This window comes from Danio rerio, chromosome 8, assembly GCF_052040795.2.
Source record: "Danio rerio strain M-AB ecotype USA chromosome 8, GRCz13ab, whole genome shotgun sequence".
Taxonomy (NCBI): domain Eukaryota; kingdom Metazoa; phylum Chordata; class Actinopteri; order Cypriniformes; family Danionidae; genus Danio; species Danio rerio.
The window spans coordinates 22,229,727-22,257,500 of NC_141028.1; the positions used below are offsets into that span (position 1 = coordinate 22,229,727).

At 36.9% G+C, this 27,774-nt stretch overlaps 1 protein-coding gene across 3 annotated transcripts in view; it reads right to left on the reverse strand.

Moving 5' to 3' along the window:
• The window catches only part of adamts10 (ADAM metallopeptidase with thrombospondin type 1 motif, 10), a 95,247-nt gene that overhangs the window by 62,406 nt on the left and 5,067 nt on the right, over positions 1-27,774 (reverse strand). The window contains exons 2-9 of one of the 3 annotated variants that reach the window (XM_087263630.1): positions 23,051-23,373; positions 14,295-14,653; positions 11,524-11,683; positions 10,357-10,559; positions 8,620-8,703; positions 3,972-4,117; positions 2,813-2,856; positions 701-806 (exon numbers count right to left, since the gene is read on the reverse strand). In XM_087263630.1, the coding sequence (XP_087119756.1) occupies positions 701-806; positions 2,813-2,856; positions 3,972-4,117; positions 8,620-8,703; positions 10,357-10,559; positions 11,524-11,683; positions 14,295-14,653; positions 23,051-23,153 (1,205 nt within the window). In that variant the 5' untranslated portion in view covers positions 23,154-23,373. Of the gene's footprint in view, positions 1-700; positions 807-2,812; positions 2,857-3,971; positions 4,118-8,619; positions 8,709-10,356; positions 10,560-11,523; positions 11,684-14,294; positions 14,654-23,050; positions 23,374-27,774 lie in introns of those variants that run through there. The other 2 variants (XM_087263631.1, NM_001123274.1) reach the window with 2 other exon arrangements.

Here is a 27,774-nt window from a genome sequence, read left to right on the forward strand (position 1 = left end):
GCTTAATAGTCTCTAGTAGACCTTTATTAGTTGGATCAGCTGTGTTTGATTAGGGTTGGAGTAAAACTGTGCAGAGCAGTGGCCCTCCAGGAATCCAGTTTGACCTATGATATAAATAATAGAAATTTAATTTAAAATTGCAATGAACTGTTCACGAAATATACTCTTGTTTCTATGTTTACATAGTAGTGCTAGTAATAAACAAAGTATCTTTGCATTTTTTTTGTAGAAATCATTTTGTCCTCAGAACTTTTAATGCATTATCATGACCTTCTCTCCTCCACAAAATGACTTTTCTTAATTTTTGGTCACATGGAATGCCTTTTGGGAGGGGCTATCGATCCTTTAGGGCGGGACTATCAGTCCTTTTGGAGGGGCTATCAGGGCATAACACATTTTTGCTCTGCCTTTATACATGCATCAATCTTCTTTCATTTTATTTGCAACACCCATTCCTTCCCACACTGCAGTTGTTTCCCAAAAGACAAAATTAGGTATTGCTTTACAATTTTTTTTTTATTTTAGGATTGTTTCATGTGGATGTATGACACGAAAAAGGACAATCTTACAATCTTAACTTCCGTTTCATGGCGACTTTAAGCAAAAATACAAAAGATTCAACTGAATTGAAGTCTAAAACTGAATAAACATACACCCAGAAGTAAAAGACAATAAGGAAAGGAGGAGGTGGAGAACTTACGTGTGTCCAATCTCATGTGCAATGGTAAAAGCAGTGGCGAGGCCAATGTCTTCATTGATGCTGCAGCTTCTCTCTGGCTCACACATACCTCCAACAGGTGCCAGACCTGACATAAACACACGTGTGCACAAGGACATAGTGACAAAAACACAGACAAAACTACCCACCTTATTTTTAACAAGAATGTGTGGAAAATGTATTTAAATTCAAAGTACTTATTTATCACAATCAGAAAAACATTAGTCTTTTGCATTTTACTGCTCTCTGAATGATAGTTTGCCGAAATGTATAACGATAGTGGCTAATTGATTGTAGGTTTTGAATGGCTTTTGAAAAACTTGTGAAAAATAAGGTATCCATACAAATGCACTAATATGCAGAGATGACTATAGCACTGTGGATAAGTACATTAATGAATTAATCTCTACAAGCTGATCCAAAAAATAAACTGTTACAGTACCAATGAACCTTTGATTAGCTTTGTTATAAAGAGAGAAAAAATAAATACAGCGTGAGTCACAATAAAACCATGAATACACACATATTTAATTATTTATACATATACAAACATATTTAATTAAATTATTAATTATTAATTATGCAGATTCTCACTGGATGTATATGGATGCATGAGACTGAACTGAATGAATAAACAGACTGGTTGAATGAATGAACTGGACTGAATGAATGGATAAACTAATAACTAGATGTTTGGACTGGAAATAATGGACAGATTAGATTGGATGAACTGTTAGCATGAAAGAACTGAGCTAGAGGAATGAATGGACTGATTGGATGAGTGTTTGTATTGCTATTTAGTAAGAATATCTGGTAACACTTTAGAATAACTATCCGTTATAACTAGTTAATAGTCCAATAATAAATAGTTAGTTAATGAATTATAAATGAGTTGTTAAATAAAAGTTAATAGTTTGTTAATTATTTATAACTGTGCCTTATAGATAGCCAATAGATAACTTACAAGCTGTTAGTTAACAAGTTATAAATGATTTGTTTACTGTATTTTATTTATTTATAACTATACCAAATAAATTAGTAATAGATCATGAACAAGCTGTTAGTAAATTACTTACTAAAGACTTATTAAAGATCAGTTAATAGTTTTTGTACGTTATTGGGACGTTATTCTAAAGTTGCAACTATTCTTCATTTTTTTTAACTGTTAGTAAATGAGGAATAGTTACAACTTTAGAATAACGTCCCAATAACATACTTAAGCTAATAACTAACTTAACTAATATATTAACACACACTTTACCAATCAGTTGTTCATAGTTTGTTTACCATCTACTTATACCAGTGAAACTTTGTAGAACAGCAAAGGGATGGAAGAAGTTCAAGCTACAGAAATGTGATATTTAAATTATAAAATATTTATACCTTAACCTTGTTCCACTTATAGGCTTTTCTGTGTGCTGTATTTTACCAAAGAAACTACACAGATTAAATGTTGAACATTGTGTTTAATGTATAGAAACACACATACTGAGCCATCACATGGCAGAACAGCAGTATGCAACAGAATACAAACCCATGAGGTTTTGCCACTTTTTGTGCTAAACATGAAAACAAAATAAATAAAAATGTCTTTTATTAAAAAAGTTCTACAAATGTTTCACTGGTGTTAGTAGATGGTTAACAAACTATGAACAACTGATCTGTAAAGTGTGAGTTAATATATTAGTTAAGTGTTAGTTATTCGCTTGTGTATGTTATTGGGACAAACAGTTAATAAATGAAGAATAGTTGCAACTTTACAATAAAGTTCCTATAACATATATAAACTATTACCTGATACTTAACTAGTCTTTAGTAAGTAATTTACTAACACCTTGCTCATGATATATTACTAATTTATTTGGTATAGTTATAAAACATTAAAATACAGTAAACAAATCATTTATAACTTGTTAACTAACAGCTTGTAAGTTATCTATTGGCTATCTATAATGCACAGTTATAAATAATAAACAAACTATTAACTTTTATTTAACAAGTCATTTATAACTCATTAACTAACAGTTTAATAATGGACTATTAACTAGTTATAACGGATAGTTATTCTAAAGTGTTACCGAATATCTTACTTACCAAGAGTTCCACAGGGTTTGTTCTTGTAGATGCAGATGTCATATCTGAAAACATATAAAGTACTTTTTAAATATTGTTTTGGGGGTTGAATTAAATGATAAGGCTTTAAAGAAACACACACACACTTCTACAGCTATCTTTATGGGGACTTCCCATAACCATAATGATTTTCATAATGTACAAACTGTATAATCCTACTCTACCCCTAAACCCAACTCTCACAGGAAACAATGTGCACTTTTACATTTTCAAAATACTTCATTCTGTGTGGTTTACAAGTCAGCCATTTTCCTCATGGAGACCAACAACTGTCCCCACAAGGTCAAAATGTACTGGTATTATTATACCAAATGTCCCTACAAAGTAAAACATACAAGACACACACACAATAGAGCTGTGAGAGTTCACAGACTGGACACTGTCCTGATAAGAGAGTGAAAACAATGAAAGGAAAAGCTTGATGCCTCCAGCAGACACACACACACACACACACACACACACACACACACACACACACACACACACTGATACAAGCCTCCAATATACAGACTCAACACTTCCCACACTTTCTCTCCGTCTGTGTCCTTCTCTCTCACTCTCTATTTCTTCCACACACATTCCCTTATCTCACACATCTCAACTCTCAGTCGCTGGAATTCAGCCTAGCTCCTCATCGTGTAGATTAAACTATAACATGATTTACCATAAATCGCCAGCTTTTCCAAACACACACGTCAAGTCCTTTAAAATCATTTAAAAATTATAACCTGTTGCCTTGTAGAACCAACGTGGTGCTATAAAATTTTATACAAATGTTTTTTTATACTGTAGATCTCTTGTTGAGAAAAAGAGAGAAATGGGCTTAAAGAGATAGTTCCCAAAAAAAAATATGTCATCATTTATTCACTTATTATCACAAGTTTCTTTTTTCTGTTTAACACAAAATGAGCTCTTTTTCTAAATGCTGGAAACCTGTAACCATTGAATTTCATAGTCTCTGTTTAGCTGACTTTGGAAGTCAATGGTAACAAGTTTCCAGCATTTTTCTAGCAGTCTTCTTTTGTGTTCAATAGAAATTTAAATTTTCATTTCACACCTATTTTGGGTGAACTATCCCTTTAAGACTCACAAACAGAGTTGGATTCATCTGTATATTGACCTGGTGATGAGAACTGCTGTATCATGGTGAGCGATTCCATTGTCAGGTATGGCATTTCCATGACCGTTCCGGTGCAAGATAGACTTTTGCCACTTGCAGAAGCTGTCTAAAGACTTCCCTGCATGATGGTTTACCTCTAGCGTGGGCTGGTAAGAGAAGAAAGGAAAATAAATGTATTAGATAAGCTTGGATTAGACAGGATATCCAGATTGATTACATATACGTTTCACTGTGTGTTTATAATTTGAATTCAATGTATGTGGATGCTTAAACGTTATGAATATCGCAGTATAGCAAATCTCTAATAGTTAATTCCCTGATAACTAGGACTGATTCTAGATTTTATACTGTGTAATTTTAGACATGATGATTGTTCTGTCTAGCTGAGCATTTATTTTCAGTTTGTTTTCAAAAAGTTATCTCAAACAGTTCTTACGCTTACTGAGTTAGAAGATTTGATGAGATATTAGGCTAACATGAAGATTCTTTCCAGGTGAATATTTTATTGTCAGTGTAAGTTTAATTTAATTTTTTTAAATTATAATTTGCCATTCGAGTTATGAAGTTTAATATTAAACGGCTTTGCATTTCTGTGTGTAGTTTGAAGTGTTTTTTTATGTGTTGGCATGGGTTTCCTCCTGGTGCTCCTTTTTCCCCCACATGTCCAAAGACGTGGTATAGGTGAATTGGGTAGGCTTAATTGTCCATTGTGTATGTGTGTAAATGAGTGCGTATGAATGTTTCCCAGTGATGGGTTACAGCTGGAAGGGCATCTGCAGCGTAAAACATGCTGGATAAGTTGGTGGTTTATTCAGCTGTGGGGACCCCAGTTTAATAAAGGGACTCAGCCGAAAAGAAAATGAATGAATTAATGACTGTTTATTTTTCAAGCAACAAAACTATTATTGGTCCAAAGAAAAATAAATAAAGCACCCAAAACTAAAAATTCAGCCATCATTTTCTCACCCCATCATTTGTCACAAACAGAGTTTCTGTTGAAAGCAATATTCTGAAAACTGTCAGGAAAAAAATAGCCATTGACCAATTTTGTTGTGATCGCCAGTGGTATTTTCTGGTATTTTCTTTTCTATTCGCTGAAGATTACCTCCGGTATTTCTAACGAACTACAACTCCCAGCACTCTTTGCAACCATCAACCCCTGCAACAGCTGATAATAGCAACAGCTGTGGCTCATGATGATTGACTGTTTGGTAGGACTATAAAGACACTTCACTTTCAAATTGCAGAGTCTTGTTTCTTTTATGAACATTACCAAGTGGTTTTCTTTGTTTGTGTTCCCGTGTTTTGATTCATGTCTAGTTCACCATTTTGATTCTTTGCCGCCTAGCCTAATGATGCTGTTTTGCTCCTGTTTTGACCTTTGCCTGTACGAGCTGTCCTTTAATAAAATGCATTTGTCTGCTTCATAACAAATAGTATTCGTTTTTCCAACTACAGAAGTTACTGGTTTCTAACATTCTTCATAATGTCTTCTTTTGTGTTCAAGTGAAAAGCTTATAAAGGTGGAACTATCGCTTTTAATCATTATCGCACACGTGATTAAAAAGTAGCATTGCAGTATAATATTTTGGACTGTGTAAGAATTTCTATATAGATGCCACAAAACCAAGTTACATTTTGTAGCATCTTTAAATCAGCACATCCACTGGATTAGCCATTACTATTGCTTCAACAACAGCACAACAGAGTTAATTTGGTAATATGGACACAGCAAACCACTAACACACTGTTAGTACACACAGAAATACAGACTCTAATACTCAGCCTGGCACCAAGCACTCAACCCTGCCACAGCCCCATTACACTCATAACACAGAAACGCACACACTGGCATGGTCTATAATTGTACCATCCCACAATCCCATGTTCGGAGTCTTAACTTCCTCTGGGTTTCCTCTACCACAGTGGGCGGTGGGGAGTTCTCATCTGGAAACGACCCATGTTTGGTTCCATGAAACCTCAACGCACCACATGACGGTTATCTCAACACGGCTAATACTGCTCCTTAATGACCGGTCTCCCGTCATTTGTCAAATGACATTACGCGGAACAAATTACAGGGGGATTTATTTTTAGCCGTCTGCGATTCAGAATCATTAATGCTTCATTAAACCCACCACAAAACCCCAGTCCTATCCTTTCCCTGCCCTGCGTCGTCTGGAGGAGCCTGTTTGAGGTCTCAACTCTGTCGGCGTGTTCCAGAGACCCCGTGAAGTGAGCCAAATCGCTCATGTGGTGTCGTCACGCCACGCTCAGGACAGAGGTGGAAGCCTGAATGCGTGACAGGGGCAGATTGATTGCGTTCGGAGGCAGGCAGTGAGAACAGTAGCTGTACAGTTTGGATTGAGCTTAGATTTTGCTCCATTTTTTTTTACACATTTTGTTTTTCTTCTAGGTCCTTGTACATTCATGATTGTGGCAATATAAGAGGTCATAATCAACAATAAGAGCAGTCATGGCAGGCTCTCTGGACACACCCAGCAGCAAACAGACCAGACTTGTGCGGAGCGTCTCAGACTAGGACGATTTAGTCTGTAAACACACAAACAAGGAATTCTTTGACAGGTGAAATAAGCCAGACTAAGGTTTGTGCAAGTATGTGTGGGTCTATCCACAATAATTAGAATGTTTTTCTGATTAATTATTTGTGTATTCATTCATCCATTTTCCTTTGGCTTAATCCCCGATTTATCAGAGGTCACCACAGTGGAATCAACCATCAACTCCTCCGGTTTCGCACAGCAGATGCCCTTCTAGCTGCAACCAAGCACCATGCAGAAAAACACCAACATGCTCTCTCATTCACACACATACTCATACACCACGGCCAATTTAGTTCATCCAATTCACCTATACCGAATTTCTATGGACTATTGGGAAAACTAGAGCATTCGGAGGAACCATTGCAACTCATGCAAACTCTACACAGAAATACCAACTGGCCCAGCCGAGACTTGAACCAGTTGCCTTCTTGCTGTGAGGTGAAAGTGCTAACCATTAAGCCTCTATTTTGTGTAATATTGACCTTTTTTGTTTGTTTCAGTAAGTTTAAAAGGATAATTCAACCCCGCAAAATGTAAATTTGCTGTTCATTTGCTTACCCTCAGACCATCTAATATGTGACACTGGGCCACAAACCAGTTATAAGTGTCAGTGTTTGGAAATTCAGATGTATGACACTGGGCCACAAACCAGTTATAAGTGTCAGTGTTTGGAAATTCAGATGTATACGTTGCCTGGAAGCTGAAAATATACATTGTTAGGATAAGACTAAATCTAGAATCTGAAAATCTAAAATACTTAGAAAATTGCCTTTAAAGTTGTCTAAATGATCTGCTTAACAATGCACATTAGATATAACAATGCAAATTTTGATATATTTACAGTAGAACATTTATAAAATGTCTTCATGGAACATGATCTGGAAAATAAGAGATTTTGAGATCCAGAGTCACATTTGCAAGTCAGGTTTGCCATCAGTAGAAGATTTTAAAAAATGTAAATAGACAAACTAATTGTTTTTCTTAAAATGGCCACAAAGCATCACTATTTTCCATTAGTATTCATATTATTTTGTAGTGCCAGTAGAGTTGGACTTCCATTTTATAGATACAATGTCAGCTAAAACTCTTCTATAATGTTCTACTTAAAAAGAAATGTCACATACATCTTAAATGACCATTCATACACAAAGTATTCTTCAGACAAACTTTCATATTTGTGACAGACTAGCACTAGGCACTAGCACTAGCACTTATCTGTCACAGATAAACTATCCATTTAACGCACATATACTTAGAACCATATAAATAAAGTGAATGTTTCTTTCAGAAATATGGGTTTAAATTCATTTATTCATTGATTTTCTTTTCGGCTTAGTCTTTATTAACCTGGGGTCACCACAGCGAAATGAACCGCCAACTTATCCAGCACATGTTTTACACAGCAGATGCCCTTCCAACTGCAACCCATCATTGGGACACATCCATACACACTCATTCACTCACATACACTATGGACAATTTAGCTCACCCAAATCACCTGTACCACATGTTTTTGGACTTTCAGGGAAACTGGAGCACCCGAAGGAAACCCATGCGAACACACTAAGAACATGCAAACTCCACACAGAAATGCCAACTGACCTAGCTGGGGCTCGAACCACCGTGCTGCATGGGTTTAAATATCGAACAGAATTGAAATAGTTTTTGTGTATTTTTAGATAATTAAAAACTTACTCTCATAGAGATATATATGGAGCATTAATTTGCACTAAATTATATGATTTTTAAATGTTTTTTAAAGAAGTCGATTAACAGTTCAACTACCAAAAGTATAAGTTATTCTTTAAGTTAAAAAATGCTTAATATTTGTGTGGAAACTTGAGATTTATTTGATGGATGGACTACTCAAAACAACAGAATGCATTTGAAGGGAAAAAAGTACTGTATGTAAATACATTAAAATATTCACAATTTAACAGTATATACTTTCACAAACCCCAGCGAAGTTAATATTTCTCACTTACTACTGAATTTGTAATGAGTGCTTTAACACACTGCAGAACATAAAAGTTTCTTATTTAAACAAATGATTTTGAATGTGTGCTTCGTTAAGTGTCCTGTACCTGGTCTTCCATCAGCAGAATAAGCCTCGTCACCACGATGTTCACTGCATTCCCCAGGCTAGAATCCTGGAACAGTTTGGCAACCTGACCTCCAGGGAAACAAGAAAAAACCAGTCTTAAAAACGAGCCAATTGTCTGCTTTCAGGCCTCTCTAATCCTGCTGTTTACTGTAAAGATGGACACTTTACAGTCTACTATAAAACCAGTGCTAACTGCAGCGCTGGGGCCACGCGGTGAGGTAATCCCTTCATTTAACACATTCCATAGGTGTGAAACTATTTGTAACATTGCCACAAACTGCCCATGGAGATTATAAACTGGAGAGAGAAATGGATTTTCAGGGTGACAGAAGACGTTACATAGTCAACTGGTTTTCATTTAGTCATTATTCTTTGAGCCAATATAACTGACCTTGATAGGTCAAACGTTCTCTGAAGATTCACTCGGTCTGTGATGCATCATTGAAGATTGCTCATTTTAGGTCTTCATAATGATCTTAAGTAAAGAGTTTAGCATTGAACATTCTGTAATCATTAACTAACCCTAATGTTGTTTCAACCTGTAAGATTTTTGTTCATCTTTGGTACACAAATGAAGTAACTTTTTTAAAGAGAAATTAAGAGATTTCGTCCCCTGTTTTGAAGATCTGTTTAATCAAATCTCTGGTCCTTCAATCGCTCAAAACATTCAAGAAATACATAAAGAAATGCATATGAACAAAGTATATTTATCCAACATTTCTGAAATAATCCCTCATTATAATGTACACAGGCATGATTACTTTATATTTTGTATAAAACACAATCAGCTCAACCAAACCTGTTTGATGTGTAAGAAAAGCCTGACTGGTTATCTCAAATCAAGTAATCATGCTTTAAACATAAGCTCTTTCTGAAACTGCTCACTATCTGCTATATAGTGCACTACATTGGGTGTCCATCTTTTTGCAGTGCTGTCCAAGAGCGAATGACCTAATTTCTAGTTTACATTTGATGAACCCTTTGAAGCGCTCATTTCACAAAATCCACTATGAGGCAGTGACAGGAAAAATGCCGGGGTTACCTCAGGAGTCCATGAAAATAATAAATAAAGCATGTTCAGGCACTTGTTGGAGGTAATTTCTTTTATTAATTTAATACATTTTAATTTTATCTTGGTGAAAGTTGGTGTTTTTGTTATTTTTGTAATAAAGTAACACACTATACAAAAACATAATGTGAAATTCAATTATTAAAGCCAATTATACATTTTTAATATAGGGCAGGTGTAATACTCAAGATAAAATTGTCCGCAACAAACTGCTCTCTGGCTCACACTAATTTATTTGTATGGTCTGAATTTGTGAAATCATTTTCATTCCCTCTTTCCTGATATAGTTCACTCATCTGCCCTGCTTTTTTTAAAAGGGACTAGTGAATGAGGGAACAACTAAACAATTTTGAGCACAGCTATTGTTTACTGATCACAAATTTTAACCGATACAATTAAATCTGTTCATTGTATCACAAGTGATTAGGTTTTTTTTTCTCATATATAAATGTTTTGAAAAATCATAATGTTGGGTCAAATTTCAATGAATGGACAGAAATCTCTCAGATTTAAAAACCCATATTTGTGTTTGAAGCTGAACACATCTTATGAGTTTGGAACGGTATGAAAATAAGTAAATAATATTTGTATTTTTATGTGAACTATTCCTTTCGCATGCAAATAAGAACAAGGAGAGTTGAAGCTTACAATATTCATGACGGCCAGAATGTACTGCTCGATATCGCGACGGCCGTGATAGCTGACCATCATCTTGTCGGCAACCACCAGGGTTTCGACGAAGCGCTCTCGACTTACAGAACGTTTCAGTGGCAACTGGCCCCGTCCCATCTGGTTGGGTGAGGGTTTTATTGTTCTCTGCCACCATCCATAACTCTTCCCAGGCTTCTCATCTGAAGAAAGACAGAACGGCAACAATGAGCCCTGTGTACCTACAGAGTTTTTGATATTAATCTGTGATAAGTTAAACAAATGTCTAAGATCCACGTTGAAGACATTCTGAAAGTTCAATATAAGCTCATTATTGTGTAACTTCAATACTGGATTGATTACCTTCAGTCACTCATTTTATGTCACCTAGATATAGGTTAAGTTCAACCCAAAAATAAAAATTTAAGTTTGTATATAATATGTAGTTGTTTTATTGCTATTGCTTTCCTTTCTAAAGAAAAAGAAATTATGTCACATTAAGTGGAAAATGTAAATGACATAAATATTTTCTTGCGGTTTTCATGTTCCCCTTCATGCGAACTCTGACGTGTGTCAGGGAGACACTTTAGGAGGACGCTAGCCGGCCAAAGTTTCTTCCAGACACACGTCTCTGATCTTTATTCAGGGAACAAGGGTTACGTTTGTAACCAAGATGTTCCCCTTCATGAATACACAGAAATGTGTTTGGAAGACACTTTTGTCAGCTAGTATCCTCCCAAAGTGTCTTCCAGACACGTCTCCGTTCCCTATTCGGGGAATGAGGGTTACGTTCGTTAATCCAGTTAATCAAATTTTTTTTTTGTAATGAGGCTTAGAAAAATTTACATCAAGATTTTTATCGCCTTTTTGTTAGTTTCAATTATAAACGGTTTATATTATTGGCCAAAATGTTCATATCGGTACAAACCTAAATTCAAAGTAAAAATGTGTCATTGTTTTAGTCCACAACAGCTTATTGATAAACTTATAACCAATATATAGATACATGCTAACACTCAAAACATTCATTTATTTTTTTATTTAATTTGACGTCTGGAGGACTGACATATAATGAATAAATAGGATACTATACACATATTAAAAGACTCAACAAAACAGGTTGGCAAACAAATTTCATTTAAAACTTACAAACTTTTTGGTTCTTACCGATAACTCCACAGGACTGGTCCATGTTCTGATATCTCAGAGACGAGCGTTTGTACACAACATGTGGTCGCCCTTCTCTGCCATCCTCATTAGTCAAGTTTTTAGCAGAAACCAGGGGTTCAATAAGGTACTCCTCACCTCCTGCTACAATGACCCCTTGCTGGAAAAAAAAAATTGCTTCTTTTTGCTCCAAGTTAACATGAATTAAATGCTTTTTTTGAGCATGAATCCTCATTGTGGATATCATTTTACATTGTACATACACAGACAATACTTTCAAACCATTCCATCATTAGATTTGCTTTTAAAATAATGAGCATGTACTGGGCAAATAATCCCGGATGAAATAGGAACTAATGGTAGCAGGTCAAAGGATATTAGCATGTTCCTCTCTTCATCTCTCTTAATCACACTTTACAAGTGTACATATAATCCTGTAATATGCTTAGTGACGGTCTTGTGGACACACTGAGCGTCCCCTGAAGAATTAAGGCATGCTATTATGATCACTGATAATTAACCTGGAAGCTTCTTGCCGCCTTCATAAGCAAGCATGATCCCCCATTGTATTTGTTGTTGTTGGTGCACACAGTTATGCAGCGGGCTGGTCATTTATTAGCACTTGTCATGGCAGGTAATTTAAATCAGCCAATATTGCAAAATCTAGCATATCCGATGCCGTTGATCAAAGACTCATGGGTTCTGGATGTAAAGCCATTGGTCTTGATTTTGTAATCTGTTTACGCAGGTGTATTACCAGCTCAGGCAAGTAATGAGCATGACACAGCATGCTGCTTGAAACTAAATCCATCATTAGACTCCTAAACACCTGTTTTTGGAGCTGAGGTTTAAACCAGCTGGGAAGGACAGACTTTACAACAGCTGCCCATTTAAAGTCTACAGGAGAGCCATGACAACTCACACAAGTGTAGAAAGAAGATTACATTGTTCACTGTAAAAAGTGATTAGTTACTTTAAAAAATAGGTGAACCCAACAAGTTGACTTTACCTCTAATAACTGTGAGTAAATCTGTTGCAACTTAGAACTATTGAGTTAATGAATTTATTTGTATAATTATGTGCAAATTTAATTTACTTAGTCATTTTAAGGCATCAGGTTTACTCACCTTTTTAAGTAAAGTCAACTAATAGCTTATTACAGTGTACAATGTTTCATTCACTTCGTCTTAGTCTCTATTTTAGAGGTCATCACAGTGGAATGAACCGCAAACTATTCCAGCATATGTTTTACGCAGCAGATGCCCTTCCAGCCACAACCCAGTTTTGGGAAACAACCATACACACTTATTCACACACACACTCATACACTACGGCCAATTAGTTTATTTAATTCTCCTATAGTGCATGTCTTTGTATTGTGGGAGAAACCGGAGCACCCGAAGGAAACACACATGAACACAGGGGGAACATGCAAGCTCCACACAAAAATGCCAACTGACCCAGTCGAGACTTAAACCAACAACCTTCTTGCTGTGGTAATAGTGCTAACCACTGAGCCACCATGCCACACTACACGGTTTCATTGCTTCAGTATAGAGAATTATCTTTATAGATGTTAATCTATAGATGTTAAAAGAGCCTTGTGTTTTTCAGAGTTTGACTGCAACAATTAATTTCTATTTCTACCTCAAGTTTTTACAATTAAGCAGAAACCTAAGTTAGATTTAACGCTTACATTTTACAAAGTGAGTAACCCAAAATGTTCAGGTTTATTAGTCCTATAATTCTGTCACAATATGTTAAAAATAAACCAAACTCTTATTTTGACAGATTGTTGTAAAGATACGTTATTTTTCTGTGTTTACGTGATATGATGACAGAGTTCTGTCGGTATAAAACTAAAAAATAATTCTTGAGATGAAGTTTGTGCTTATATCCTTATATAGTGAGACGACAGAAGCGCCAAATGAACACGTGATTGATTTTGTGTTTCATAAACAAAACCATGCCATTCAGTCACATAAACAAGAAGAAAATGCAGACTTTTCTTAAAATCTTAAAAGTGAATGAGTAAACAGGCTGATTTTCAGATCATTTTGTGGCAAAAGTTCTAACCATTATCAATTAATCAGCAAAGCCTGGATATGTACATTTTTACCATCTTTTTATCCTTATTTCAGTGACTTTAAAAAGTTAAAGTTAAAAAAAGCACATATATAATTCTATTTTTCTCAAAAATAAAACATCATACATAGATGCTGCTAGCATAATACTAAAGCAGAGTTTGTGCTAAAAACAGTTATAAGATTTTAGCCCTCAATGTATTTAACATTAATTAAAAAAGCACAAATGTAAGGGCACGGCAATACTTCTCCAGTTCCCCAAAACCATCTTAGACTCTTTTGCATCAACCATACACATATAAATTAACCTAAGGGTTGAATGGTGATTTAATATTTGCGCATACTAGTACACATTACAATTTGATAAGGTATACTGCTCTACTTTTATTTATTAATTAACTAATGTATTCATCCAAAATATGCCAAATTGTATGAAATTACACAGCTAATTCTCTTTTATGACTGGATTCTTCAATATTGCCTGCCTTTCCTACATGGTGAGAACCACAGGTTGATTAAGCTTGACTTTTTTATGAACCTAAAACATCCCTTTAAGGCAAGATACTGCAAGTCAATGGAGTAAAAATAACTTATATTTATCACCATATTTCCTCAGTGGATTGATTATGTTAAGAATATAATTGTGCATCATTTGAGTGTTTGCTACAGAAGTAAACTGGAGCTCACCAGTCCGTTACAGTTGCTGAGAGCAACAGAACTGGAGTGCGGCTGGTGCTGCAGGTGACCCACATAGTGGCAGCTGGGCAAGTATGGGTGGCTCCAGGCCAAGCGGCCCCTCTTCCAGTATTCGACACGAAACTGGCGCGAGAGCAGTCCTCCCTGCAGCGTGAGGTTGAGCAGCAGATCAGTGCTGGAAGTGGAGAGCTGATAGTACAGCTGCGGCTCTGGAGCGCTCTGTGTTTCGGTGCTGCGCCGGTGGCGGACAGTCCCGTGAGACGTCTCCTCTTCCGAAAGAGTTTCCCCATGAGGCCCCACACGCACTGGGATGGCAATCTCATACTGGCCCAAGCTGGACAGAAACTCAGCTGTGGAAAAACAAAAAAACAATATCCGTGAAACTGATGGATGTTCAGTTTAAATTGATCTCTTATTTGGCTATTAAATGTGTGTACGGATATTTACTTATTAAAAAGCCTTTTATTTGGTTTAATAAAACCTTAAGTGTTTAATATCTCAGTGGAGATATTATTTTATGCATAAATTAGGGCTGGGTGATATGGAAAAAATGCAATCTTGATAATTATTTTCCATATTGAACGATAACGATATATATTTTGATATAAGTTGTTAATGCTTCCAGATTTAAAAGAGTACCCCAGTCGGCACCAATAGCCTAGTGGTTAAGTGTGCCGACATATAGCACTACAATGCTCACGGCGACCCGAGTTCGATTCCTGGCTCAAGGTCATTTATCAACCCTACTGCTCCCAATGCTTTTCTGTCTGTAACCTCAACTGTCCTATCTTCATTTAAAGTAAAAAAAAATAAAATAATAATAATAATAATAATAATTTTTTTAAAAAGTACCCCAACAATGACTGAAGCCACAAAAATGTTAGGGTCCAATAAATAGCATAACATTTTCAGCCCATAATTATTCGGTGGCCAAAAATTCAGTACATGTCTAATATCAACACGCTTTTATATCCCCATTGTTGCACATTTCTGCTGTGTAATTGGCACTTAGATCAATACAGAGTAAAAAAAGTCCAGGGTGTATTATTGTTATTGACATAAATGTCGATATAATATCATTTATCATTTAAATACATGCTAAAGTGTTTATTATAAAACATACAGTGAAAAATACATCAGTATATTAAAATCTTGTGTAAAGACCCAGAAATTATACATGAGAGTGTATATACAGATGTGTATAAATTCTAAGGGGTCATCATACTGAGAACACTTGACCAAAGCCAGAGGGTATTGACCTTTTTTCCACATTTCTTCACTGAAAAAAAATGTGAAAAACAAATCTGCATGATTTGATGTAAATACAGAAATCTGTAAAATTAACCATTAACCTAAAATGAATGAAATTTAAACAAAATATTTAATAAAGCGTTAGATGAACAAGCCAGAGAAATGGGGTGTATGACTGCACATTCACATGCCTTGTCCATTTCAGTTTGAGACAAATCACTAAAAAATTTACTTTTATGGGCCAAACAAATATAAACTGTTGCCTAAAATCAACAATGCATAGTGCAAAAAAACTATTTGAATTGCCGAGAAGGCATTAAGCAATTTAAAGACGCAATACAAACAAGAAGTGTTAATTATACAAAGAAACTAGTGCTCAGAGAATTAGAGAATTAGATGGTAGAGTAAAAGAGAGAAGGGTATTTCTACAGGTGGTTTGTCAAGCCCACTCACCTGTGTAAAGCACACTTCATAAATACAGTTTTTGTGCTGATTGTAAGATTGTGTCTGGGGCAAATGTGCAAAACTGGTGCAAGTGTTTTTTAAAGCAATGGTCTCAAACTCAATTCCTGGAGGGCTGCAGCTCTGCACAGTTTAGCTCTAACCACCACAAATTCCTTCTGCTTAGTTAAGTTTATTCATAAACTAATTTCGAGAGGATCACATGCTTTTGATTGATTGCAGCTGGTCCCGCATTAGTTAATGCATGATCCACCAATCAGATGATTCCTAAATCACTATAAATAACCAGAGTATCTTACCATAGCCATCTTCATCTTGAAGAATCCCCCCTTCCACCCCTACTCCTCCCCTTCCCTTGACAGAGTGGCACGGAGACCCAGTGGTTAGCACCGTTGCCTCAAAGCAAGAATGTCACTAGTTTAAGTCTTTACCTGGCCAAGTTGACGTTTCTGAGTTTATGTTCTCCCTGTGTTTTGCGTGAGTTTTCACAAGGTTTTCCAGTTTCCTCCTACAGGCCAAAAACATGTAACAAAAGTAAATTGACCACACTAAATCGACACCATAGATGAGCGATTAGTCAGCAATATTTCTCTCTATAGTTATTCATAATTTGCATTTCACTATTAACAAGCAGGGTAATTCTCGAGACCTACCTGAGGTCAAACTCTCCTCTCGCCCTGCAAACGGGAGGGAGCCCTAGGCTCGAGGATCTCATGAGCTTAGGGTTCTCCCCTTGGACAGGCTTTATAATCAACAATCAGCTAAGTGTGAACTCGTTTAGTTTTGAACACCTTGATTATATGGATCAGCTGTATTTAATTAGGGTTGGAGAAAAACAGCTGATCTTCAGCCCTCCAGAAATTGAGTTTGAGACCTATGGTTTAAAGTGTCAGAGAGACGAAAGAATGTGTTTTCAACAGGTGGTTTGTCAAGCCTACTCACCTGTGTGAATCACACTAAGTTTGGGGTTGTTGTGTGGTGAGATGGGGGAAAGAAAATGGGTCTTGGTTTTATTTACAGGGATTCAGGTGATTGTGAAAGAAATTAGTTTTTAGCTGTCAAGTGAATGAAGCCTCATTCGCACTACAAGTGACTAGCAACGGCAAAGCAACAACCGACCTTTCATTTTAACGGAGAGTGAGCGACTTCTGGCGACCTCCGTCTACGCAGGTGACAGCGACCGTTGACGACCAGGTGGGCATGTCAATCGGTGCGACAAAGTTGAGAATACTTCAACTTTATGCAAATAAAAAGCGACTTTCTTAAGCGACAGCCAATGGGAGGACCAGTATAGCTCACGAGATGCTTTCTTGGCTCATTCATATGCAGCTTGTATTTTCAGAGCTGTAGACTTAAACAGACTTGCATTTGCAGCAGGCTGCCACCCAGAGCGACAGGCAGCTACAAAGTCGCTGCTAGTGTGAATAAAGCATAACACTTATGAATCAGAAGTCCATGTGAAAATGGGAAGATCGTTCCACTAGCATGAAACATTGAATGAAAAAAATTTGGACATATAGTTTCTCTGTGATGTTACCATAAGTTGGCGCTCACTTTCCAACCAGAGGTAATTTATGTATATCTATACATAACTAACATGAAACAGACTGCCATACCTTGGATCAGCTGGGGCCCATGCAAAGGGCCTCTAGTTACTAACAAGGATTTAATTCAGTTCCAGATATGTACTTTGACCGTGTCAATTGGCGAACAAAAGAGTTCACAGTAAAACCACTGAGCAGACCACAGAGAAGAAAAGCAAGCCCAAAGGCCAAGTGCTGCCTGTTGCTATGGAAATTCTGAAATTGTATACTTCCTGTCGCCGACAGCAGGCCCAGAGATTAATTGTCCAAATTCAGCTTTTAAAAAACACTGTACCCAAGAGGCACAGATAGCCAAAGAGACTAACATCTCAAAACTCTTTTCTACATTCAGGTACTCTATGTGGATCAGTGTCATTAATGTGTAACAAGGTCTCTTCCATTTTGTACAATGTTAAGAGGCAGACAAGTAACCTTTGAAAATACAGGCCATTTTATTAAGCTTTCCACAAGAAGTGAGAGCTCAAACCAAGTGCTGAAAGTATGAAAGATCACCTCTTTCCGTCCTCTCAGCAGTAATTCAAACTGGGCTACTCAAAAAGATTGTCTAATTACTGAAAGAGCAGCTGCTTCTGAGTTTCTAAATCTGTGTGGACTTAAGATCATCACTGGACCAAACATAAGCTCAACAGATTGAGGAATTTTAATACATCAGTTAAAACGACTTTACAAATCACAATCAACTGTAAATTCAACCAGAGGTAGAAGGATTTCATTGTAAACAGTACAAGATAAAGCTACCTAAAAACTACCCAAATTATTGCTTTAGGGAAGGGGATTTTACAAATTAGCTGTTCCTGTTTTGACAATCCCTATCATTTGGTGACTACTGTGTGCGTGCCCTGTTTTTGACATCCCATTTAGTTAATTCCCGGTGTCATCTTTTATTTTTTTGCTCTGTTTTTTCTGTATTCTTCCAGCTTTTGTAACTGCATACTCTGAATATCATTGAAATAGCCTTAAATATGAATGATGTTATAAAATACTTGACAATCTTTGAGCATTTGCAGTAGTTGTGAGCAAACAAAATAACACATTTTAAAGTACAATATAACTCAAGCAACAAAAAAATTGGGGCAGGTCACTTTAGCCACTTTGTGGCTGATTTCATACATTCATTCATTTTCTTTTCGCCTTAGTCGCTTTATTAATCAGGGGTCACCACAGCCAACTTATCCTGCATATGTTTTACGCAGTGAATGCCCTTCCAGCCACAACCCAACACTGGGAATCACCCATACACGCTTGCAACCACACTCATCCACTACGGCCAATTTAACTTATTCAATTTACCGATACCGCATGTCTTTGGCCTTGTGGAGAAAACCGGAGCACCTGAAGGAAACCCACATGAACACAGGGAGGATATGCACACAGGAATGACAACTGACCCAGCCGGGACTCAAACCAGCGACCTTCTTCTCGTGAGGCGATCGTGCTATACACTGCGATACAGTGACGCTCTTGTGGTTGATTTGAAACATGTAATTTAAATGTGGGTTCAGAAAGCTGTTTTTGAGATTCAGTATTCCGACATTCATTTAGGATGGGTCATTGGTCTTGGAAGAACTGCCTGAAAGTGTTGCAAAAATGGCCGCAGAGTAAACAAATTTTCCTTAAAAGTAACCTTTGATTGCTTTTGAGATGTAATGCCACTTTCAGTTTCAAGTTTAGAGGTGTTTGGGCATTACATTGTTGTAAATATTGTTCAGTTTCTTACACAGATAGTTTGTTTTACTTCATGAGACCTCAGTGCATCTTCAAAATCTTCATGAAGAAAAAGATCATCAATCTTAGATGGCCTGAAGGTCAGTAAACTAACAGCAAAGTTTTATTTTTGGTTGAACCATATATGTAAAGGATAATGTACATCCAGATGGTTCCTATATTTCCAAGTGGATGTTATAACAGAATAAAGGCAGATAGGCTTATTGGCAGCCCAGTGCAAAGTAGATGGCTGTTGTAAAAGGCACGCACAGATAAATCGCAATAATTGCGCATAAATAGACGCATGAACATTTTGAGTTTACTCGCTTTCCTTTGCATGTCAAATCCGCTTCATTCGTGCGTCAAAATAGATTCGGATTCGTGTCACTGGCAGGACTTCTGTCTGCCCAGTGACTCTAGCTTCATTGCTTAATGGCTAACGTGAATTTTATTGAGAGAATAGCTGTGTTTATGTGCTTTAAGAATGCTGAAAAACACCATTGATTGTTTGGAGCTGTGTCTGAGTGCTGTAGATCCATTCAGAGGTGCACCCAGCTCTCTGAGTTCATCAACTCCTCCAGAAACTGCACGTGAATGATGGAAGACTTCAGCGGTGTTTCTGACTGAGCCAAGCCCAGTTTGATAAACTGTTGTCCGGAGTCTGCAGGTGGATTTCCCCTGGGACACCAACAGGCACTACGTCATAATCATGCTCCTACAAGAAAAAGCTCACGATTGGTTAACACGGTGCGGATGTCCAGTGAAGTTCAGATTTTCCAACTCGAGTGATTCATTTACGCAAATCGCATCATTTGCACCGCCTCACACGTACCATGCCACAGGATGTCTATTCACCGCCTTTGTATAGACTTAACACGTAAATCCCTCGAGCTTGACACTTCATCTGCTTCTGGTGTGAATGCAGCATAAGAATTACTCTGTTACGAGAAGGGACCAAACAGTTACCAAACAGTGGCAATCACTGACGATCAAGATGAAGTTCCTGGATAAGCTGGTTTTATTCAGCAGTTGCCATCTTAGAATAATGTATCTTGGAATTTCGAGACTGACCAACCAAAATCAAGCATTTAAAGCAGCCATGTAATAATTAACAATAATACCCCAGGTTAAAATGCTTTTAAAAAACACATTAGCCCCAAGCTGCTTCAAAAGGACCGCCTATGAAGCAAAAAGGTACTTTAAGTCACTTTTGATGAACATGTCTGTAAATTAGCCAATGCTTTTCCAATTAGCTGATGTACTCCAGCCTATCTCTCTCTTGCAGTAATAGGAGCCAGGGGCACAGTTGGGTGTCCTGTCAAAGCATAAAAGTGGAGCTAAAACTGTACAACACACCCAGACCTCTGACCGACATCAACCAGGCCTATCTTAAATAAACACAAGACCCACAATTGATGGAAGGGTAGTCCGTGCTCTCACACCTCCAGCAAGCACCGATCGCCCAAAGCCTTTGATATGCCTTTAATCTCCGCAAGGAACCTGAGAAGAGGACAACGCCTGCGCTACTTCCCCATAAACTCCCGCAGCACGGACTGAGCCCCATTAAAAGAATAAAGACTTCACTTTTGATTCAAATAAACCACCGTCAGGAGCCGCCCAGGGTTTGAACGTTTATTTTAGTAGGTTAAGGAGAACAACCTTTAATTAGGACTGTGCTGGAAACTGAAGTGAACCCCCCTTTTTTAAACTGTAGTTTTCCTGTGGAAACCGGGCTGGAGAATGAAAGAGTGAGAGAAAGAGAGAGAGGTTTCTCCACCTTTCGCAGATGTGCAACAGCTGCATCAAGTCAGCGAGTGCGTCCAGACTTGTGGAGGAGAAAATGCTTCCTCATGCCAGGCTGAGAAGTCAGTCTTTCTTGAGCGGAGGCCCTGTCAGCGACTCAAAACCCATCCATATCCTGTTTGTGTACCGTCTGCCACGCTGCTATTTGGATTGCGAGATTAAAATATACGCCTGTGGTGACCCGTCTCTGCTTGTGGTGAAATTATACATAAACTCAGGGCTCTGCTTTAATAACCGTGCGCTACATGATGTAACTTTGGTCAAAATTAAGTTACTTAAAATACAAAAAGAAAAGGATGTTGTGCAACTATGCATATTTGTCCTGTTCGCCTTTTGAATAAACGCACCGAACCTCAGCCAAATATTCTTACACGCTTGTCCTGAAGTGGACCAGACGACATAGTCAAATCCACATGTTCCTATTATGTAACCTGAATGAGGTTTGTATCTATTTAAATCTTATACATTTCAAATGACTGAACAAGATTAGTATGCGGCAGGATTACTCATTTCGATGTATAAAGTGCCTCGTGTAAGTCTTGTTGCTGATTGCAAGAAAAGAGAAAGTGGTCGGTTTCATGGAGAGATGGGTCATGGAGTCTGGCTGGCTCTGGTGATGGCTAACTGACGTTGTGGAGCATCTGTTCCTGGTTGTCTAAATGGTTTGTTAGCGCTTAACTCTCGAGGCTAACGATTCATTCTGCTTTTTGGCTTTGATGAGCTGCCATTGCTGCATCTATTAGCCAGTGTGAAATGGAAAATTTCCCAGGTGTCAACAAGTACGATTAACATGTTGACTAATATACCAACTAGCCTTTTATTAATAAGAGTGAAGTTGTATAAGCAGAGTATATAGAGATATTATAGAGTGCAACTCAATATCATTTAAGAGCTTTTTTTAGACTCTTTCCATACATTTTAAGACCTTAAAGCAACTTTAGGTTTCAACTGGAAAGACTGGCGAGATTTTAACTTACAGTATATTTACTAAATGTAAGAAACTAAATCAAAACTAAAACACTATACATATACTGAATAAAACCTGTTAAATCTAGCTAATTTAGCAGGTTGGTGCCTATGAAACTGCAGAAATTATGTTGTTGCTTTGATTACTGCTGTAAACAATGCAGCATGATGTCAAAACTAGCAGGATTTTATTAATTTCAAAAACTACACAGCATCCTGATATTTGCAGATTTAATTAAAGCAAACTTTAGCATGCAACCACACATTGTATAATCAAAAATTATATAAAAATTGAATACCTTGCCAAATAGAATAAGACTTTAATACTTATTAAGGTCCTTAAATTTCTCTACATTGATTTATCAACTTGGCGACGCAGTGGCGCAGTGGTTAGTGCTGTCGCTTCACAGCAGTAAGGTTGCTGGTTTGAGCCTCGGCTGGGTCAGTTGGCGTTTCTGTGTGGAGTTTGCATGTTCTCCCCATGTTTTTTTTCTTTTTTTTTTCATGTTCATTTTTGGGACACAGTTTTTAGTTGTTGTTTGGTGTAAAAATTTGTCACACTTGTGGTGATCCTGGCAAAAAAATGGCCATCTTACAAAAAATATTTAGATTTAAAATTGATCTTAATAATCTATATCAGGGGTCACCAATCTCGGTCCTGGAGGGCGGGTGTCCCTGCAGGGTTTAGCTCCAACTTGCTTCAACACACCTGCCCGGATATTTCAAGTATGCATAGTAAGACCTTGATTAGCTGTTCAGGTGTGTTTGATTAGGGTTGTAGCTAAGATCAGCAGGACACCAGCCCTCCAGGAACGAGTTTGGTGACCCCTGCTCTATATTATGTCCAAACATTGAATTCAATTGTTTTAGAGAACACCACAAGTTCTACTTGTGATCAAACAATTCACAAAGCTTAAAATTTACAGCAACAAAAAAGAAAAACAATCACGATCATACCTTGAGACTGTGCAAACTTCTCATCGCTCCAACTCTCCGCCCCTCCACTGGCAACCATGGCCATGATGCCAACACAGGCCAAACTCCTCCACACCGTTTCCATGGTTACTACAGCAAGCTTCAATGGGGTGCCCAGCCCTCTGTCCCAACATGTCTTCTGCCCTCTGACGGCCCAACGCTCACCAAAGTGACGCACAGATTTCCAGAACCATGGCAGCTTCAATTCCACTGGATCCTGACGCTTCGTCTCTCAAGAGTCAGAGGTGGAGGACGGGCTGTTCTGAGACGTGTACAAATGGAGAACATAAATATGAAGAGCCTCCCTGTAGAGAACAAAACAACATGTTAGATGAAGTAAATGTAAGGGTCCCTTGACTAAATGGTTCCTCTGGTCAAACATATTGACTTAAAAGGCAGTTGTTTGCACCCAGAGCTAATCAATCATTACTCCTTTCACAACCACAAGAAAGGAAAAAAACAGATTTTTAACTTGGAGGCCACTGGCTCTCTTCACTATATCCCTCACCGGAAGAGCAAGAAAAAAAAGGAAAGCATTGAAGGGGTCAGGAGGGCAAGCTGACATCTAGGACAGACTATTAAACAACAGTGCCTAAGCTAAAAAGGTCTGGGTCTTGTTTACACTTGGTATTTAGATGTGGTTTGAAATTCATTTCACAAGTGGACAAAACTAGTCTATACTAGATGCAGCTGTAATGGGGTTTAAAACTTTTGAACTTGATGACATCCTGAGGTAATCGAAAACACATTTCATTAGACTTGTTTCATGATAAATGTGTTCAAACAGCCACTTAAGACCACCTATTGACCTAACTCTTAAACATTGCAGGATGTGTTGCAGAAGCTCACTGACCAGATGGGATTTAAACTTTGCCGCCTGAAATCTTTGATTTGAAGGTGAAAAATTTCATCTTTTTTTATGAGTAGTTGACTAAAATATTCACATATTTAAATTTAGAGAATACTTGATTCTCTTCAACAAATTTATAGAACAAATTGATTTACTTCACGTATAAAATCTTTAACGTGCTGTAAAAACTATATATAGATTTTTTTAAGGAATGTTTGTCAAGTGTAGTCATTTTGATTAATGGAGACATCTTATAACAGGGTATATGCAGGAATCCTAAAAGTAATTTCAATAACTTTTTTAGACTTTTTAAAGACCTTCTCAGATTATTTTAAGACCTCGCCGCCACTTCAAGTTCTAATCAGTATCAAACCTTTAACTTAATAAACAGTTGTTAATAAACAGTTGTAGTTTAATAAATCAATAAAGTACAACAGAACTCAGATAAGCTCGGATGAAACAAAGCTTAAAAGAATAAATTACGTGGTTGTTTTCAGCGACAGCCTTCAGCCACTATTTAAACTCATCTTTCTCTAACCAGAAGTTCCCCATTTTGCCGTGTGTTTTGCTCTATGGTTTTGCTACATGTGGAGAGCGTCTCATCACCTTCCCGTGTTTGTCACAAATTACGTGACATCACCCGGATGGAGGAGCTTGATCGAGCACGCCATAGTTAATATTAGGAGAAAAATAAATAAAATATTTGTGCTTTTTTGGAGTCAAACACTTTGGACAACGTTTGAACAAAATTTAAGACGTCATAAAAACGCATAAAAGACTTTTTATTACTTTTTAAAGGTCTTTATTTTCTCATAATTAGTTTATAAACTTTTAATTATTTTTAAGACCGCTCAGACACCCTATATAACTTGCATAAAATTGTTTGGGTTTTTTTCACAAAGACACTCAAAATAAATACTCTAACTGCTTTGCAGGATTTGGATACAGAGCTTGAACATCTTTATCAATGAATTATTATTATTATTATTATGGGATTGGCCATATTGGTGACTGAAATGATCAATTGTAGTGAAAACAAGATAATAAAAGACGAGTTGTTTACACTTAAGATAAGATATTTGTCAGCTGAGTTTCAGGGTTCATACACATTTTTACAAAAAAATGTCATGACTTTTCCATGACCTAATGTTTCATGTAATGTCTACGTATATCTGGTAAATAATAAGTAAATTAATGCATGTTTAAATTTATTACAGCATATCATAAAACACGCAACAATCTTTTTTGATTAAATTTATTTTTATATCTATGTAAAATAGATCATGCTTACACAGCACTAATAATGTGAGCATGTTTTTGGCCAAGAAAACAAAAGAAGTAAAAACAACTAACCTCCATTCCAGTACACAGATATTTGTCAAACTAATTTTAGATCATCTTAATAGTTTGTTTAACTAGCAATAGTAGGTAAAACTACTTCTATTGTAAAGCTGTGATCACACTGCACTTTTCACTCCATAGACTTCCATTCATAGGCATGCGAATGCAGCAGACCAGTGACGCAAACATGTGCGACAAGTTTCGCATTTCACTGCATTTGTACGTTCAAGCTTGGTGAATTCTTACCTGCGAAATCACATCAGTCAGCCAATGAAAGATAACTTAAAATAAGAAATTAAAAATATGGAAAAATCACTCAATTTTATTATGATTTATGTCTAATCATATTGTTTAACCCCAACCCATTTCGCAGTGCCGTACGACAGAATTTCGCAAGCACAAGCTCTAGTGTGACTGCAGCTTAAGTCACTTTGGACAAAAAGTCTGCTAAACTTTTCCAGGCCTGGAAAATGATATGTCAAAATTCCATGACTTGTTTAGGTTTTCCATGACTCCATGTCTGAACCCTGGAGTTTAATGTATACAGTTATGTATAAGTGTTACACTATTCATCATAAATATTGTATAAATTATATAAATCAGATTAAATAAAACCTTGTGTGCATTTGTTTGATTCAAATGATATTTGATTTTGCTGCTTTAAAATATGTTCACTGTCTTACTCAATAAAATTGTTTCATAAAAAGGAAACAATTTTTTGGAGCGCATAAAAATTGCAAGATCATAGATACAACACCACTCCCACCCCTCTGAAAATTATTATTAACATGAGTAATTCTACTATTTCTGCTAATAATAAAACACATTTTCCTTCCTTTACTCTCCATCCCTCACTCCATGCGTTCTGGGAAGAGAGAAAGAGATGTCATAGAAGTCCTGATGGGCGAAGAGAAACCAAATGCAGACAAAGGTAATCAAGAACAGATGGGAAATGATTTGGCAACACAAATATACCAGCTGATGAAAAAAAGGATGAACTTAAACTAAAGAAAAAGAAAGGGAAAAAATTGGTTACAAGATGAGGGATTAGAAACAATTTGGATAAAGGTGAGAGAAAAAATGTAGATTTTATGCACATATTTTTCCATCAAGTATAACTATTCCTTATCAGTACAACACAAATAAAGACAACAACAAGTATGCTGTGTGTTTGTTGTATACCTTATGACTAAAATGTCCCCATAAGTATCAATGCGTGTAAATTTTGACTCTTTAGTGACATTTTTGGGTCCCTATAAAAAAAATGGTCCATAATCCCCAAAGAATGAAGCATTTAGAAAAATTGATATAAAAAATCCAGATTGTTCCTGGTGAGGGTTAAGATTAGGGGTAGCGTTGGCGTAGGGCCATATAATTTAGGGTTTTTGACTGTATGAAATACATTAAGCCTATGGAGAGTTCTCAAAAAAAAACAATACCAACATGTGTGTCTGTGTGTGTGGAGCATTGTCTCATTTCTATGGAAAAACTGTTTTGGAAAGTTATTTGAAACCACTGTGCGAGACTCGTCCAAGATTTCTTGTCAAAGTAGCTAAAATGCCTGACAATTTTCTACAAACCTCCTGTATTAAAAATCAAACACTCTCTGCCTTCAATGAAAAAAATAGCAGCAACAAATAGGTCAGGACCCAAAAGTGGCCCCAGAGGCTGATGCTGGTTTTAAGTTCCCCTCATTTCCTATGAGCTGCATTGAAACAGCTTAAGTGCAGAAAGTCATCTTAAAGCACTAAGGGGTCTTTGTCCCTTACAAATAGTGATGAACTACATGCCCCTATGCTCTACACACCATTGCAGCCCTCCAGGCATTTTACTTTTATTTCCTGCTTGGAAAGAGATTATTTACTTCAGCTCTTGTTAGAGTTTTATTGTGGAGTTGCTGGACTGAGATTGTGGGTTTTCATTAAAATATAGTCTTATCCAAACCTTGGAAAATAAGATGCTAGATTTGGTCTTTCTTTTTTGTTTATATGTCATAAACTATGCTGATTTTAGGCTTGATCGACTTAAAGGGCCAATTTTTAAAAGGTTATGAAATCAGACAGTTGTCCTAAACTACAGCTGTAATGTACTAAACAGACATTTTCTGTCTATATTTTCACCCATGCCACAACACTGATAATGAATCTACAGTGTGAAACAGAGAGCGCAATCGATCTAATTGAGTGCCTAAGCCAATGAGTGTTATTTTTAGGGAATCATTCATTCATTTTGCTTCGGCTTAGTCCCTTATTTATCAGGGGTTGCCACAGCAGAATGAACCACCAACTATTCCGGCATGTTTTACCCAGCAGATGTCCTTCCAGCTTCTTGCTGTGAGGCAACAGTGCTAACCACTGAGCCACTGTGCCGCTTTTAGGGAATCAAAAGCAATATACAGCAATATAATCCCATTTCTACAACAACTGACTAATTAGTATGTTCTTTTAAGTGATTAAAACCCCTATATGAACCTTTGCAATCTACTTCTAAATTTAATTTCCTAATTTTATTGAAT